This window comes from Festucalex cinctus, chromosome 10 (assembly GCF_051991245.1).
Source record: "Festucalex cinctus isolate MCC-2025b chromosome 10, RoL_Fcin_1.0, whole genome shotgun sequence".
Classification (NCBI taxonomy): Eukaryota; Metazoa; Chordata; class Actinopteri; order Syngnathiformes; family Syngnathidae; genus Festucalex; species Festucalex cinctus.
The window spans coordinates 25359720-25378995 of record NC_135420.1 but is presented as its reverse complement, the minus strand read 5'-3'; the positions used below and the strand labels follow the sequence as shown (position 1 = coordinate 25378995).

General features: G+C 39.2%; 1 protein-coding gene across 2 annotated transcripts in view; it reads left to right on the top strand.

Annotated features, from left to right (window-relative positions):
* Nucleotides 1–19276, top strand: part of sema6bb (sema domain, transmembrane domain (TM), and cytoplasmic domain, (semaphorin) 6Bb) — a 179056-nt gene that overhangs the window by 89781 nt on the left and 69999 nt on the right. For both annotated transcript variants that reach the window (XM_077535552.1, XM_077535551.1), the window contains exons 4-6: nt 2185–2299; nt 11954–12014; nt 12120–12182. In XM_077535552.1, the coding sequence (XP_077391678.1) occupies nt 2185–2299; nt 11954–12014; nt 12120–12182 (239 nt within the window). The remainder of the gene's footprint in view (nt 1–2184; nt 2300–11953; nt 12015–12119; nt 12183–19276) is intronic.

Here is a 19276-nt window from a genome sequence, read left to right as displayed (position 1 = left end):
AAAAGCTGACCATGCGCCTTATAATCCAGTGCGCCTTATATATGGATCAATATTGAGCCGCAACAGGTCTCGCTGTCAAGACGCTATCGGTGACCCTGCACGATCGGTGACGCGCATGCTCAGAAGATCCCGCCATCTTGGATCGCGAGCTAATCCTAATACTTTACCTCAGAGAAAATAATAAAACGGCTGTTTATTCGTTTTGGGAGTGAATGGAGTTGTCAGAAAACTGGTTTGTAATCTATTCATAAAGTTTGACTGACCTATCTGACTGTTTTGTTGACATTCCCTTTAGCGCAGCGCCATCTAATGGATGCATAACGTAACCCCAGCCTTTACTGTAGCGCCTTATATATGGAAAATTTTTTAAAATATGCCATTCATTGAAGGTGCGCCTTATAGTGCGGAAAATACGGTACTCTGTATTGATGCTAATTTCATTAGCCCCTTTATGGCATTTGGCACATGTGTTAGCATTAAGCTAGCGGACTTGTGAAAAAAAAAAATGCTTGGTTTTGCACTTGTGGAAATGGCATTGGAGAGACCCAAATGTGCACTCATAAGCTATTTTCAACAACAACAACAAAAAAAAGAATTAAATATTTCATGTATGTACTATTGACTCATGCATACATGATCAAAACACTTAAGAATGAAGACACACCACGCCGTAGAATTGTGATTTCCAAGAATAACAGGAAATTAGCCATCGCTCGTTACACAGAACGCAGCGAAGGAGAGAGAGAATAATTATCTGTTATTAATTATAATTACATGACATCAGCTCCAATGCCTGATGTGACGCGTTGTTTAAAAAAAAACGTGGCAGACAGTGACAATTGCGTTCATCACAACAGGGTGGGCGGAGTGAGTGTCAGCTATTAAACTTCATCCTTATATTTCCTGTGAAAATCATCATTTTCCTCTTGTCGAACAGATTTTGGACATGTGCAACGTTTACATTTAAATTCAAGTTAGAAAGTAAGAAGACCGTGACTGGCAGCGGAGAATATGATGGATCCATGCGAATAAAAATAATTAGGGTAACAGATGAGCACGAATGGCTAAATATAGACCTGAAGAGGAAATCTGATGAAAGTGGCGTATAAAGAAAGTAATGGCGCGGAAGGAGAGCATCGACGGGAGGATATTGGGCAATAACACACTCATCCGCAACAGTTGAGTGAGGTCGCACATGAGGTCAGCCACGTTTGAGGTCGTACGTCTGTCGGTACGTTTATGCAACCGTGATTAAAAATACGGGCGACAAATGAAAACTTATCAGAAGCAAAATCTACATTCAAATTTGTACAATGAAATTATATTGGCGACCAAAAAAAAATAAAAAATCAATCAGAAATTCCATTTGTAATGTTTTTACCATAGTTTTCACATATTATTATTATTATTATTATTATTATTATTTTAATTTATTTTTATTGGACCCATGATTTTTTTTTCAAGACATTTAAAGTTAGGGCTTTTTTTTTTTTTTTTTTTTTTTTTTTTTAGAATTATATATTTCAAATGATATGCAGGACTGTCTCAGAAAATTAGACTATTGTGATAAAGTCCATTATTTTCTGTAATGCAATTAAATAAGCAATAATGTCATACATACACAATATCATTACAAATCAACTGAAATATTGCAAGCCTTTTTATTATTTTAATATTGCTGATTATGGCTTATGGCTTAAGAAAACTAAATAAATATCACATCTCAAAATATTAGAATATTTCCTCAGAGCAAGTAAAAAAAAAAAAGCCATAATCAGCAATATTAAAACAATAAAAGGCTTGCAATATTTTTGTTGATTTGTAATGACCCCAGAATGTATGACATTTTTTCTTATTTAATTGCATTACAGAAAATAATGGACTTTATCACAATATTGTAATTTTCTGAGACAGTCCTGTATACTCATCACAGGGATGCACTTTTGTGCATTTGCTTTTTTGATGCGTATCCGCAAAGATTTACAATTTGGCGGCTAATCTAAATTGGGATTGTTGCCCGTGGGGAAGCTGGTGCGTCGGAGCGGGCGCCATTCGATCCGCCGGATCGCATTACAAATGACTCCCGTGTCTCCGAATCGGATGTGGCTCAACATAAATTTCCCAAGAACGACTGCCAGATTGGGATCAGTAATTATTGCGCGTGTGTCTTCCGCCTCGTAACAGTGTCGAGACGCTATCCGGTGTTCCTGGGCCGACCGCACCACACGTGGCAGAGACAAGAGCCTCTGCACATCCAGAGGGTCATCCAAGTCAACCGAACACTCTACATCGGAGCCAGGTACGCCACTTTCAAGCTTGTGCCATTACTGCAAGTTTCCTGACTGGATGGATTATTTCTAGTTGTTGTGTTGATTTCAAGAAGACACCTCGAGAAGGTCCCACAGATGGAGAACATGAAACACATAATATGGTGCTATACGATGTTAACCAAATGAGAGTGAGGGTCATTTTGATGACAGTTGCAGTGCAGCTACAGCAACAGCACTCAGATCCAGTCGTCGCCAATTAGCCCCGCCTTCAAGCAGTGGAGGAAGGGGAAAGGGTGGAGAAGTGGCAGTAAAACAGGCCAAGGTAGTTTAACTAATTGTAAGAGTATACAAAGAAGTTTTAAGTATATGTTTAGCTGTTCTGCTGGTCAATAAACGGCTTAAAAGTGTATCGGCGTCTGCACAAAAGTTGAAAAATAAACTGGTGGTCTCTAACTTGGGGTACTGCAATCAACGCTAGTCTTGAAAGATTTCACACCAGTGGTACGTCGACAGTACTGTCACAAAGTAAATAGTAGGGACGGGTGATTATCGACTACTGATTGCTAGGGGTGTTAAAAAAAATCGATTCGGCGATATATCGCGATACTACATCGCGCGATTCTCGAATCGATTCAATAATCGGCAGAATCGATATATTTTTTTTTTTTTTTTTTTTTTTTTGTTTTTTTTTTTTTTAGGATTCACACCTTGAGCATGGAAGAATGTTATATGAACGGCACATTAAGCCTTAATATTTTTATTTTAATGCTGTTCAAACATGAAACAGATTACAACCTCTATAAGACTGAAATTTCAGATAAATAAATAATAAATTTTCATATAAATCTTACACTCTACAAGCTTACTGATTAGTATTTTCTAAATATGAATGAAAAAATATCGCAACAATCAACTTATAAATTCGTATCGGGATTAATCGGTATCGAATCGTGACCATTCGTATCGGGATTAATCGGTATCGAATCGAATCGTGACCTGTGAATCGTGATACGAATCGAATCGTCAGGTACTAGGCAATTCACACCCCTACTGATTGCAAGGTATCAGGTACTCGTGAACGTGGCCAATAAAAGAAGTTGTTCAACCGTATATTTTAATTGGGACTTTTTTTTTTTTTTCTTTTGGCCATTGGATTCTTTCATTTCATTTAATTTGATGTATGGATGAATTTATTTATTTATTTATTCATTTGTTTCAATTGATTGTTTTGGGTGTTCAATGCAAAACATGTATTTTTATGAAAAAATGGAAAAAAGATAATTTCCATTAATTTCATGCAATTTTAAGGAAAAATGCTATATTGGGCTATGTTGTATAGGTCCATGTTTTATTTTTTTATTTTTTATTATTTCATTTTTATTATTATTATTATTATTATTATTTTTATTATCTGTCATTGTTTTGTTTTGTTTTTTTGGGGGGGTTGGATTTTATTTAAGTGGTATTGTTACTTGGTTGGTAGAAGATTTGAGTACTCGTACCTGTATTGGTCTGGAAAAAAAAAATGGTTTCGAACATCCCTAGTAAAAATATAATAGTGGTAGAGGAAACGAAGTACATTTTGCCAAAATAGCACATAACGTATGTGCCATTAATCGAAGGAACAGAGAAGGCAGGTAACTCGCCAATACTCTGAACGACCATGTTAACTATATGTGAATTTTCATCAAGTCTGTTTTTGGATCAATTTATCTGTTAACATTTAAATTACGCACTGACAGTGACATGGGAACATTGAAGTACGTGTGATGTCACGACATGGTGAAAAGGTCATTACAAGATCACCAATGTTGTCGTAAAAACTAAAAAAAAAAATAGAAAGTGATACATTTATGATGCAACATAAAATCGCGACATGACATCCGTTATTGGCAATAGTTTTTGTGTGAAGTCACCCCAACTAATAATGTCAAATGTCTGTTCGACGATAACGCTTGATGCGTGACAAGTACAAGACAAGAGCACCGCGGCCCCGTTTTGTCCGTCAGTCTGATGAATTTGCTGATCCCGGACGCCCTAAAACAGCCTGCTCAGCTCAGCTGCATAACTTTCGACTCTTCAACCGCTTTTTTGTCGCTCCCCGGAGGCGCTCAGGAGCCGACCTCGAACCCCCGAGATTTACTGCACATGTTTTCCAAATTCTAATTTAGCTCGGAACGTGCTAAAAAGCAAGCGACGGCCATCCCCGCATGTGGTGCTGGTTATTGTCTGTCGTTGCACTTTCCAATACGGGGATCCAGGAAATGACCCAATCGCTGGCCCCCCCCAGCTGCTCCGACCTCACGACTGAGAAGCAAAGTAGTAAATCTATCAAACTTTGTTCGCTTGTTCCAGTCGTTCTGTAATCACTTGCCTGCACGTCGCCTGATAATAAAAAAATATGGCTCCTGTGGTCGGCGGGTCATCGTTAAAAATACAGATGACCCTAGAAGTGGTTCAAACTTGGAATTTGAGATGATTTGTGGCAGAAAATATGTCCTGAATAGTCAAAATAGTAGCCAGGACCTCAATTGACGTCCAAACAAAATCAAGAAGTCTGTTTTTCTGGTGTGACATATCGAATATTGCCTCGACTGTTGAAAAATGCTTTCAACAAAACAGTGCAAGAGACGTGTCGGATGTTAAACTTCTTACCCAGATCCTGAATTTCCATTTTGCACCTTTTTTGATGGCTCTGATACTGTTGACGGTTTGCTATTCATTAATTCACCTTTAACGTCAATCGACAATCAATGATTATCTACTTTAAACTTTAACATCACAGATATGGATGTATTTCCAGAAATATAGTTTGATTTCAAGTATGAATGGTCATCATTAGGGTCAAGTCAAAGGGAAAAGCCTGAAGGTGCTACTGAAAATCTCCAGGTGTGCTCATGTGCCCTTTTCACACTGCACTGACAGCTTTGGGGACTTAGTCAGGCTATGGTAAGACATACTTATGTAAAAAAAAAACAAAAGTGAACATTTCATATGAGGGGACCTTTAAGTTGTACAAACAAGAGTGGACACTCAGCCTGTATGCTAACACGGCTAACAAGTGCAGAGTCATCATGTCAATTAGCTTCATTTTGCATTTACGGACTAATTTGTGTAACTATTTCCCACCAAATGACACGTGTGATGCGACTTCACATGCAGTGGACTCATAGTCCAACTTAACAAGCTGAATTTTTTTGTAATTTTTATGTAATTTATTTATTTTTTTGCCAGTACTGGAGCTGGTGCTACTTAGCGTGTCTTGCTAACAGCTAACTCGATGGCTAGCGCCACGGCTTGCTATAATTTATGTTGGCCAAGCTTCATACCTTGTCAAATAAACAAACAAATCATAATTTGTTGTCATTTATTGACATTTGTTGACTAATAAATGGTGCTTGTAAAACTGTTACATAAATCACATTTGTGGGACTGAATCAACTGAATCACACCTGTGATAATACACAACACAGCATCACTCCCTCTCGCGTGAAACTGCTTAAATGTCCAGAAATGTTCTTGAAATGCGAGAGGTTATCCGATACGGGACATCTCAGCCGAGCTGAGGCTCGTAAAAATGCTAACCGCCAGAACGTTATATGAGCACGAGAGAACCGGGCGGGATTTATGCCACGGCAAGGAAGCCTATATAAGTTTAATGAGGCTAGCAGTTGTTTGCGGCTACCTGACAGGCGGCGATAGCTTTGCGAAAAGTAACGGATCCGCGTGTAAATGCGGAAAGCCGGCGTCGCGGGGGTGACAAGAGTTTGAAAATAACTAGCTTGCGCGGGTGGCAGCTACCACTGCAGCCGAGCGCGCACCTTGATAAGACGCCCCGCGCGCCCCTAAATCCTGTCACCATTAGCATAGCTGCTTCTCAGAGCGCAAACGGCCGTAAATCCCTCGGCCCCGAGCACCTGCTGAGTGCACACACCTCTCCTGAGACGCTTCCCGTCTTCTCCAAATCAAAGTATTAAAGCAGCTTGGAGTCAGCGCCGCGCTGGGTTAAGCCCCACGTCACTGCTGCCGAGTCACTTTTCAGCCTTCGCGTGCATCCCAAAGGGCTCAGACACATGAATATTTGGGGTGTTTATTTCCAACATGTCTAAAGTTAAAGAACTAACCGCTGTTATGAGTACACTTATGAGGGAAGGAAGAAAAACAAACTAAATTGAGTTGCAAACTTATATATAACGCAGTTTGAAGCTTTTCCACAAATAACAAGTGACTTTTTTTTTTTTTTTTATCTGTTATCAAGCTTTGCAGCGTGCGCATTAATGCGTGCGTGTAAAGGAGCTGACTTGCTGCCTTCATCAGCCCACGCACACACGAGAGGTCACCAGAAGTTGTGGGCAGGTCGAATGCCTCACGGCAGACAGACAGGCGGACAGACAGTTCGGCGCAGTTTTGCTTTTTGTGTTCAGCAGTAGAAAGTTGGACACAGGTGGACATCCACTCTGAAACAATAAATGATTTATATATATTAGAGGTGCAGGGCCAAGTCTTCAGAATTTTCATCCTCTCGACCATAAATATTATCTGATTTCTTTCGATAGAAGCAGACTGATTATCATTTTGTTGAATCAAAATATGACATCTGCTAACATTTTATAACATTTTTGCTTATTTTCTGACGTTACAGACCAAACCAGTAACCAAATCATTAAAAAAAAAAGTGCATTTTCTGCACATCTATAACATCTACTCAATATTCTCCTCACCCACCAGTTAATTATTAGCATTTTGAAAGTAAATTGAAAGGAAACTAAACCTTTACAGCATCATCCTAAAGACAGCAAACCTTTTTTTTTTTTTTTTTCCCAGTTCAGATCAGTTGATTCAAAAACAGATACTGTGGAAATTCAGGGACTTAATTAATAATTGACTTTTAACTCAATAGAAATTCACAGCGCATTGTAAAGCTAACATATAGTAAGCTAGCAGGCTAGCCATTTTGGTCGACTTCAAAGACAATCCATGCAAACGTTTTATACAGACCTGTAACAAAGTGATTTCCACAAATCCGAGAATTTGCTTTGATTCAGTTCAGATCAGTTGATTCAAAAACAGATACTGTGGAAATTCAGGGACTTAATTAATAATTGACTTTTAACTCCATAGAAATTCACAGCGCGTTGTAAAGCTAACATACAGTAAGCTAGCAGGCTAGCCATTATGTTCGACTTCAAAGACAATCCATGCAAACGTTTTATACAGACCTGTGACAAAGTGATTTCCACAAACCCGAGAATTTGTTTCCTAATCTCCACCATCCACTTACTATTCCATGTAGCCGAAAACAGTTTTACGATTGTGATCAGCAGGTGCCTCTTTATCAGTAAAAGTCTGACAGTAGCTGCCATACTTATAAGAGGTCCTTATATAGCGAAATTTCTCTCCTATCTTATGGGGGACGTAAAAAAAAGACAACTCGTTACGGAATTCCAAATGTTAAAACCTCAAGGGTGTTCCAACACAGTACCGTGAGCACTGATTGGAAAATAACCCACAAACTCTGCTTGGTTAACTTTCCTAAAGGTCCTTCAAAATATATTCGCGCAAGATGGTGCCAGTTTGGCTGGGAGAAACGCGGCAACGTTCCAAACCGCAAAACCGGCCGAGCAAGAAAAAAAAAAAATAGAAGAAGAAGAGTAGCTAACTGCGTTGGCTGAAGAGCTCTTGACCCCGAGCCCGTGATATTTGGAAAGCCAGAAGGTGAAAGTTCACCAGCTGGTAACGGGTAAAAATTGATGTTTCTCTTGGGTAAAAAAAAGGTGCCGGGGCATTCGTGAAATAATAGCTCAGACGCGTGCAAATCCGACTCCCCGTATGGAAATTTCGGCGCGAGACCAAAAAGGCGGCGAAACAAGACGGTTGATTTGTAGCTTTTAAGAACTAACGCTGTTTAGGTTGAGGCGCCGATGTGAGGAGTTATGAGCCGTTCAAGGCCATGCGCACCTCCTGAAACATAAATAGCAATAAAAGGTGGACACATTTCACACATCCTCAATCTTAACCTTGTACCACATGCGGGTGCGCGCAGTCTTTGTATCGTTCAAACAGGCTGGCGTCATCCAAAGAAGAAGACAAAGCCGCGGCGCCATTTATCGTTAATCTTCTCTCGGAATCTCGTTTCAACACTTCTCCACGCCAGGCACTTTGATTGCGAGCTTCTGTTGCTAGTTCTATTTATTAGTAGGAGATGATACAAATCGTTCAGTAGTGCTAACAACACAGTTATGCGAAGGCGGATTCCTCTTCAAGGTGAGTCCTTCAAATGGCCATCAAACTTTAATGCCAGCCTGCGCCAACTTTGGACGGCGTAGACAAAAAAACGTGTCGCAATTTAGCATCGTCCATCTGTCAAGTTTAGGATTTCCCAACCTTTCCCAAGGCACTTTAAAAAAAAAAAAAAAAAAAAAAAAAAAAATGTATATGCAGTTGCTACGTTGAGGGCCTTAGATGTCACCTTAGAATAAAGCTGGAATTGGTCCAATACCAACTCTAAAAATTACCATTAACTTTCTAGAATTTTTTTTTTTTTTTCGGAGATCGTTGTAATAACCCGAGAAACTCAGAAATATAAGAGAAAAAAAACTAGAATATTTGCGACATTATAAGGTGGCAAATTTGTGAGGAAAAAAAACTCACAAATTTAAAAGAAGTAAACTTGCAGATTTGTGACATTATAAAGTGGCAACTGTGCGAGAAAAAAATTCCAAATTTACAAGAAGAAAATTCGAATATTTATTTTTGACATTAGTGGAAAATTTGTGAGGAAAAAAAACCCCTCACATTTACAAGAAGTAAACTTGCAAATTTGTGACATTATAAAGTGGCAAATTTGCAAGAAAAAAACCTACAAATTTACAAGAAGAAAATTCAAATATTTTTGACATCAGTGTCAAATTTGTGAGGAACAAAAATCACATTTACAAGAAATAAACTTACACATTTGTGACATTATAAAGTGGCAAATTTGCGAGAGAAAAACTCAAAATTAATTTATTTAAATTAATATTTGTGTCATTAGTGGCAAATTTGTGAGGGAAAAAAAAACATTTACAATAAATAAACTTGCAGATTTGTGACATTATAAAGTGGCAAATTTGCAAGAAAAAAAACCTCCCAAATTTACAAGAAGAAAACTCAAATATTTTTGACATCAGTGTCAAATTTGTGAGGAACAAAAATCACATTTACAAGAAATAAACTTACACATTTGTGACATTATAAAGTGGCAAATTTGCGAGAGAAAAACTCAAAATTAATTTATTTAAATTAATATTTGTGTCATTAGTGGCAAATTTGTGAGGGAAAAAAAAACATTTACAATAAATAAACTTGCAGATTTGTGACATTATAAAGTGGCAAATTTGCAAGAAAAAAAAATCTCCCAAATTTACAAGTAATAAACTTGCAGATTTGTGACATTATAAAGTAGCAAATTTGCAAGAAAAACTCACAAATTTACAGGAAAATAGGAATATTTTCGACATTAAAAAGTGGTAAATTGCGAGGAAAAATATTTGCAAGAAACCTGGAATTTTTTCAACATTACAAAGTGGCAAATTTGCGTGAAAATTGGTGAATGTGCATAGGAAACTGTCAAGGTTCAGGACCTCCAACAAGGTTAAGAACCGCTGGTTTAAACCCACTCCAACAAGAGGTATGATGGCGATTTCAGATGATGCAAAATGCAAAGCGAGCTCTCCCTCCATCAAGTGAGACCAATCGGCGCAGATGGAAGGCAAAAGATGGATCAAAGATGCGATCAATGGCGCTCCAAGAACATGCTGATTCACAGATTAGCCGATGCGGAAGCTGGAGACGGACTGCGCAGAGGCTCCCCGGCCATTCGACTTCACGCACATTCCAACGTCGAGGACGTTTTCGCAGGAATATCAAATGTGACTGAGAATTTATCTGAAGATTAGCATGAGGGTGGGCGGGTTGGGGGGTTGCTGTGGGGGGTTGCTGTGGGGGTTGGGGGACAGCATAACAATGATCGCATGTGCCGTGTGCAGACGGCGTGTGGGCGTGTGTGCAATTATCAGCGCAACAACTTGATTTAAGCAGCATTAATTCAATTTCGTTTTTTTCCCCTTTTTTGAATAAAACTCACTCGCTTAATATTTGAAGGAATTTCAAAGCAGCCAGACGAGTTTAATGAGTGCGGAGAAAGCCAAAAGTATGTATAATATTTAAAATATCTACTCATTGAAGCAGTCTAATGACATCCAAAGTAAGACCTGGACTAAAAGCAAAGACTACTGTAATATAACTCCATTTTAATTTTAGCGCAGAAAGGAATTGAATACAGAAGTAGAGTGCCTCATTGTCCACCATGACGCACGTCGCGGAGAAGAGGTGTAAAAAGCAAGATAACAAATATTTTAAAAGATCAGCTGTGACAGTCGGCATGTGACGGCCGTTGCGTCACGCCGGTGTGGTCGCTTTAGAGCGCCTCGTTGTTGCGGTGCAGGCTTTAAGCAGGTAAATCTCGGCAGCTCTAACGTATTTACGTGTAGGAATAAGTAAAATGCAAGATGAAGTCAATTTTTGCAAGTCATAGTGATATTTGATTGACAGTTGAGGGGGTGTGGTTTCATTGCAATTGGCAGACTTTTTTTTTTTTTTTCACAAATTTGAAGCCTATTATATACTTGCCATTTTTTTCAATCATTTAATTTGCAGGATTGTTAATAATACTTTTTTTTTTCATGTGATGTACCCAATTTAGAGGGGTTTTTTTTTTTTCACTTTACACGGACTTTAACTCATTCACTCGCCTCCATTTTCACTGAAGCAACCCCCTTCCCTCCCGGTTGTTTTACTGGATTTTGACTGATTTTGCAAGGCCCGCAGAATATTGTGTTCTATTGCTATAAAAACATGGAACCTACCAAAAGAAAGATTAAAGTCTCTTCTTTCATCAGGAAAAAAAAAAGTATATTTATATCTGTATTCCGCTTTGCAGCAATTAGCATTAGAAGAGAGCTAGGTTTCATCAGTTTTCACAAATCTATTTAAAATTGTAAGTAATTGAGCTTATTTTTTTTACATGGCCTTGGTTGATCTACTTTGCTCTGCTGCCACCTGCTGGCTGTTTATGTAATAACTACCATTTCTGCAACCGTTCTTTGCAGTTGAGAGGCTGAATCAAAGCCTTCTGTATGCTCTAGCATAAAAAAAAAACAAAAAAAACGTATAAATACCTCTTTGGGACACTTAGAACATTAAAAAAAAAACTTATTTACACGTTATTGGGAGCAAAGGAGTTAACAATGGCATGCATTAGAGCTTCTTCCCTGTCCCCTTCAAAAAATGGAGCATTATTATACTTGTACAAATGGAAAAGCTGTTTCCAATTATCTTGTTCAAATATTTCTGTTGTGCAGGCGTGCATGACATACTGTAGCCCCCCCCGTTTGAAATTTATGTTGCATGAGTCCGAGCAAGCACAGATATTAAATTGAATTTATTCTGGAAATGTTGACAGCAATAAGCTGCTTGGACATGATCCAAAAAGAAAGCAAAAGTAAAAAAAAAAAAAAACTGTTCAGCGGACCCACGCCGTCCCGAGCCGGCAATAAAACCGCGAGTTGCGGCGCGCTCATCGCCCGCCGCCTTGCGCTCGCTCGACTTTGTTGTTGGCTGACTGCCACGCCGCTTCTCCGCAGGGATGACCTTTTCCGCGTGGAACTGGACATCGCCGCCGCCGACGAGATGTTCTACAGCAAGGTGAGCGCCTCCCGGGCCCGGATGCGCCACCCAGGAATTTCCTAACGACCTCATACGATGCCGTGGACGCGCGAAAACGTTTGACCTTTTTTTTGTGCGTTGCAGAAAAGAACATGGGAGTCCAACAAGAACGACATCAGGATCTGCAGGATGAAGGGCAAACATGAGGTGAGACGTTTTCTGTGCTGAGAAGTTTAGAAAAGGCCCGTCGGGCATGAATGTCGTTTTCACTTTGGGCTTTGTGAAAATGATTTATTAGAGCTGTATTTTTCCAGGGTGGAACGATTATGCAACATATACAAACGCATATCGTTAAAAGGGAACATCGGCGAAATTTTTTTTATTTATTTATTTATTTTTTAAGTAGTTGGACTCATGATCAATTTCGTATTTTCTCAAAAATCACTATTGATTTGTCCCCATGGTGTCTAATCTTTTTTTTTTTTTTTTTTTTTTTTTATGAATTAACTAATTTCAAGTGTTAAATATCTTGAGAAAAAATCTATTAACTGTCTGGGTCATGTGACAAAACCCCGCCCCTTGCTAACTGCGTGGGAGCCTTGAGTCATTATGTTGTCTCAAAATTGAAAGTCTGGATTTTTTTTATTTTTATTTTTTTATTTGATTTTTTTTTTTTTTTTACACAATAATGGGTGAACATGCATTAAGTTATGGATTTTGAAGATATTTTGCGTATTTTGGCCCACAGTAACAATATATTATATGGACTCAAACATAAAGGAAAATACATAGTTTTTGGAATAATATTGTTTGATGATATAAAATATGTGCCTTGATGTAATAAAAATTGTGCAACACTGCCTACATTGAAGATATTAAAGTTGGACTTTTTTAATTGAATTGGTGAATTAAAATTTTTCTCGTGATTTTAATTAAAATTGAGATGCACATGTATCATCAATGAATTTTAGTATTTGATCGGCAATCTTTAAATTTCGATCATAGAGTCATGAGTGGTGAAGTAAATAAAAGTGATTAGATAATGTAGTAGGGGAAAAATGAATTTCAAACCTTGACTTTGAGTCTTGAGGCGACATAATGCTGCGTGGCTCCCGCATAGTAAGAAAAAGGCGGAGTTTCACAAAACTTCTCAGGCAGTTCAAGTGTCCAAAAGAGTTCATAGATTTGCTCTGATCAATAGTTATGCTAAAAAAAATAACTGATGATATCGGGACAGTCGCTAAGTATCGATTTGTGCAAAAAATGTTGAAATTTGGACACAAATTCCACCAGAGTGATGCTATACATTCACTTACTCATTTGGTGGGAGCTCATTTTCGCCAACATTCAGCAATTTCCCAAGCAACCGCCAAAAAACAAACAAAACAACAACAACAACAACAAGGAGCCTAAATGAAGACGTTAAGGATACAGAGCAGTTAATTAATTCGATTCTCAGCTATTGATGAAAGATTAAGGAAAATATGTTGCATCGTGAGAGCTTGCACTTCCTCTCCTGATGATACAAGCTGTCAAAACGCGCGCGCACACAAAATTGTGTTCATTTCATTCCAACAGTCTTCCACGAAGCTACTTGTATCTTTTATGTGCACTTTTGTTTTGTGTGTTTCCATAGCAATCTAATCCACCACTATCAGTATGTAGGACCATGGAACTTCAACTAAATTAGCAATGGGATTGTTTCTTTAACCAATTAGGTGTCAAATTCATCAATATTTTGTCATCGTGTTACTGGTTGAGCAAAAAAAAAAAAAAAAAAAAAAAAAGGATGTAAAAAGAGGAAATGCAAAGTGCTCTCTGCTGTTGCTGATGTCCTGCCGACCTCGACTTTATGTTCCCTTTTTTTTTTTTTTGGTTTGGTCCTGCCTAGCGATGCTTGAACAGCTACAGCAGCACTTTTCCTCTCTTTAATATTCATCCTTTCTTTGGCCCTCTTACACTTTTTTTAATATTGTGATAGGAGGGTGGTGATCTTGTAAAAATGCTAATTTGCTTCTCAAGTGAGAGCGAGATAAGACCCAGATCCTCCAAAAAATAAAATAAAAAATTCCAATTGAAGGAGAAACATAATGCATTTTCCATCAGCTGGATTTTAATTAGATTAATCTCACATGAGATTGGCCTTGTTAGATCACAATCGTGTTTTTTTTTTTTTTTTTTTTTTTTTTTTTTTTTAAATGACTGAATACACGCAAGGTGTAGGTGGGATCAACAAGTTTTGCATATACACAGTCATACATATTCATGACACTTGAGTTTTTTTGTTTTTTTTTACCTGCCGTCTCTTTGTTTGGCACCCACACATACATTAACGAGGCGCGCAATTAAGCAGAAAATCTCAAGCGCCTTCCACAACAACACGGATGCACCTCCGCCACTTCACCTCCGGAAAATGTCCCCCTCCCCCCCTCACCCTCACTTGGGGGATTGGGAGAGAGAGGGGGGGGGGGGGGGGGGGGGGTGTCAGATGTGATACATTCGCCACCTTATAATTGGTTTTGTAATTAAATGTTTCTGCCTGGCTGATCACAAAGGACACAGTATTCTCTCTAATTAGGCTGGAAATTTAATATCCGGATTCTTGACGCATTTTTATTTTATTTTTTTTTTTACCTTCGAGTTGTCCGGACGATTATTGATGCCGTTTTCATTTGCATATTCCCGTCATGGTTGCCTTTGTCCTTTTGCTTGTTTTCCTTAACTCCTCATATTGACAAAGATGGAGGAGGAAGGTTGTCCGCGTACATGCCGGCACGTCATCACGAGTCACATGACCGTGCCAACAGGCCATTTCACATCATTGCACACGGAGAAGTGGGCAGGCTCGATTTATGCTGGTGCTTTGTTCAATATGCTGTTGATTGAGCTCTCCGGGGAGCGTTTTGTTTTGCGGAGTCGGGGGGGGGGGGGGGGGGACAAAAACGTGAGACATGTATGATATGGTTTCACAGCTCTTTAATATCTTATCATTACGCTAATTTGCTGAATTGCCACTAGCACATGGATCTTTTAGCGTTTTGCACCAAAAGCACTTACAATATAACACATTGGGTGTATTTGTGAAATGAACACAAGTGGTCTTTTTCGGTGGTCCATAATGCATAAAATGATTCCTCCCGGAAGAAAAACAAAGGGGTGGAGTCCTTTGTCGCGCTCTAACGACCGGCTTTTGATTTTCATATTCTCTTGATGAAGATTGGCAAAATTCATCCGCTGCTCGCATGAATTCGTTTCATTTTCGCGCATTCATCTATTCCAGGAAGCAATTTGGCACTCGCACGCGTGAGCTTTATTCAAAGACAAATTAAGTCAGCAGGATTAGGTTTTTGACTGTGCTTTCTGAAACGCGCGCGCGCGTACGCCCGCACACACGCACACGCGCGGCAGATGATCAAGCCGTGAATGAGCGAACGATAAAAAAACTTGTGTATAGATCCAAATGTTTAATGTCCTTATGCCTCCTTCTCCCCCTCCGAGTGTGCTCTCTGCTCCTTCCCTCCCTTCCCTGGGAGGCGTCCAGACAAAACGCCACCTGTGCTGTGTTGGCAAGCCTTCCGGAAAAGCCAGACGACTGCAAACCCTCCTCCTCCTCCTCCTCCTCCTCCTCCTCCTCCTCCTCCTCCTCATTTTCCTCCTCCCCGCGTCCTCCTGCTCTTCTAACGGACACTGGCAGAGCTGCGAGGCCTCTGAAAAATTCATCTCCTGCTCAGATGAAGCAGGCGACAGGCCAGCATAAATATGGCCGTGATGAATATGTCAGGCTTTTTTTTTTTACCGCCTATTAACAAGCTATGTTGACGATGCGGACTAAATTGCAATACAAACAAAATAGCGCACCATGTATAATGTAGGGCTCACAAAGGATTTTGTATTTAACAAAAAAAGAGAGGGAGAACGGGAAAATAAATCATGAAAAATGCAAAAAATAAAATTAAATTAAAAATGGAAAAAAAAAATATAAAAAAAAAATATGCAGTTTTAAGTTGTAATACCGCATATTACCACTAGATGGCAGACATTTCTGAGTCAAGCTTACGTTGAGTCTTCCATCGGCCTATACTACATCCCGAGTAGGCCTAAAAAAATTTTTGACTTGTTATTCACGAGACTGCAGTGGACTTGTTTCACCATTTCCACCCAAGCAAGCTCTTCTCCACACTTCCACTGAGTTAATTTAAGACACAGAAAGGTTCTGTATCGCTTGGAGCGCACAAACAGAAAAATGTGATTAAATGTGTTCTTTCACGCACAATTTTTTTTTTCCTGTAATTAATTAATCACGAGATGATAAAATCTCAATTATGCTAATCATAGTGCATTACTTTTGCGATAGAATCCTATTAAATGCTCCAAAAAACAGTCACGGAGGTGCTAAAAGTACTGTGCTTAAATCGAAGTACAAATCTAACACTATTTAAAATGTAAGATGAACAAATACATAAACAGTAACAAACTATTTCTACTTTATTACTTCCACCACGAGTCCCAAATCGGTAATAGCGAGCAAACTCCAACTTTTGCATCTGTTCTCCATCTTTTGTTCTGACCTAAAACAATAAACAAAGTTTTCATTTGAGTTGATGCCAACCCAAACCATGTTTTACCTCCGGCTACAATCAACATTCCTCGTCGGGATCACAAAACAAAACACACCGGCACCGTCGTAAAGTATTTCCCCCGCCTTGGCCTGATTCATAGGCTCGTAAAATATTAGTTATAGCCCGCCACGACCTGCTACGCTAACGCGGGTACAATAGCTATGTAAGGCAGCGGTGCATCAGGGGGTCGTCTTTAGCGTGGTGGCTCCTCTAAATCTCCAAAGTTTCCATTACACGCCTGGCTGCCGCCCTGATGTTAGCGACTGGGGAGAAGAGAGCAGTCAAGAGTGGCCAGTGACTCAACAATGGTGGGAAGTAAAGTACAAAATACTTAAGTTGCGCCTGTACTTAAAGATGATTTTTCAGCTAGCTTCACTTGATTAGGTATTTTCATGACTTTATTTTTACACTTTTCATTTGAAAACATATCTGTACTTTCTTTTTGTGTTCAAAAACTCTTTAGCATGTTATGCTACTCAGTTTACAATGTTAGCAAAGCTATTGAAACGTTTCGCTAGCATAGAAGTTCAGCTAAAGCTAGCTAACTCATAACACGCGACAAGTTCTTAATTTAATAAAGAGGAAATATTTACGTGTATTGTTGTTGTATCAAGTTGGTTATTGAATGTGACTGACTTTAACCTGTTTCACACAAATATCTTTACTTCCACTTAAGTAGAGCAGGAATACATTTGCCATCCTTGGCTAGCACAATAGCAAGACATGTGATATTAGCTTCATCGTGTACCAGCCTAAAAACTCCCAAAAGTTCCAAAATGTGCTTTATTTTTGAATACGTTACAATTACTGGTAGCTAATTTAGCTGTTTTTGTTTGTTTGTTTGTTTTTTGTTTTTTTAATGAGACTCAGTGGACGATGTTCGCTAAGCTACTAAATGGGAACATGTTTAGATCGCTAGCTAGCTCGTCTCTCTCTCTCTCTCGCTCTCTCTCTCTCTCTCTTCTCTCTCTTTTTTATTTATTTATTTATTTTTTTATTAAACAACATGCAATCAGTTCTATTTCTTCTAAATATGAGTAGGCCTACTATTCAAGTCCCTTACAGAGAATTTCATCAAAAATATTGGGGAGAATCATTTTTACTTTTGTACTTAAATTCAGAGATACATTCACTTACGAGTGCCGCAACTAAGGCTAAAATTTGTTTCATAAAACCAGATTTATCTCTTTACCATTTCTTGTATGATGTTTTTATACAATACAATGCTAGTTTTCTTTTTTTTCAAAACACAATAGAAAAATGGTGCTGGTTTTTAAAGGGGTGAATAGAATTTCAAGTTGAGAAAAAAAAGAAAAAAGAAAAAAAACAGTCCCCGGCGTACCATTTGGAGCGAGTGGCGCGCCGTGACAGGATGAAAGGGTGTGTATGTTAGTGCGCATGTGGGCGGGGGATTAATTAACAGCAGCACCAAATTAGCAGCGTCGCATCGCGCGGTTGCTCTGAGTGTCGTGCTTTTTACCCCCACACCCCCACCATCCTCCACCGTTAAAACTAATCCGCATCCCTCCGGCGGGCGAGCCTTCATCTCTGCTTGATGGTAATTGTGAGTGAACACACCACAGGCCACAAACAAACATCACACACCAAAGGGAGGCGGCCAGTCAGGAAAAAAAAAAAAATAGCACGCCAGTCAGCTTTTGAACCGCACGTTGCGGGGCGGCCGATGACTCCCCAGGTGGGGAAAAACCTGCAGAAATTCTCCAGACGCACTTGACCCCCTTTTTTTTTTTTTTTTTTTTTTTTTTGACAGCTTGCCGAGAACGAGGTGGCAAATTGACATGATGAAAACACAAATGACTCGCAGCTCGGAAAATTTGCTTTGGCTAACCTCGCGTGAAGAACAGAAGGCCGCGCACATGCCGAGCGTTTGGTCGCCATCTGGACTAACTTTGCGGACTCGGGGAAAAAGCGCCCACCTTTTGACGTTCTTGTGCCGCGCTTGCGTAATACCGAGGAGACCGGACGATAGTTGGAATTACACGGCAGGTCGCAAAGCGCACCTGAGCTGCCATAAAGACGGCAAATGAATCGACTCCCACACTCATTCACACCTGTGGGCAATTTGGAGTCTCCATTGGGTTTTTGTGGGAGGACATGAAAACGCCTCATAGGAAGGCCTGAGTCACTCAACCTGACGTTGATTAGTCCGCATTTTTTTAAACGGAAATTACCTACGGTTACTCAAATTTGAATTGTGATCACGATTTTGGCAGACACGATTAAATTAGTGGCGTCACTATTGAGTAGTTGTAGAATTCATTTTAATTTTGCATTAAAGTGTATTACAAAAGCATTTTTGGAGTATTACTAATAATATTTTTCCACCGCTAGTGTCAATTTTGTTCCACTCGTAAGCCTTACTATGCCACACTACGAGACCAAACTAGTTGGCGTGTCCATACTAGTAGCCCCAAAAGTCCCAAAACAAGTGTTGTCTGTACATTGACCTTAAAATATCAATGACATTGAATAAATGCCCTTGACAGCTTTTGGCGTACGAGAAGGATAACTACGTTACTAGTTACAGATGCCATCTCATGAGGGACATCCTGAGGGAACAATGAGCTTATTTGATTTGGATTAAAAAGATGACACTTTTGATCAAGTGAAAATGTGGACGTAACAATGCAAGGTTTGCAAATAAAAGATATGAGACACCGA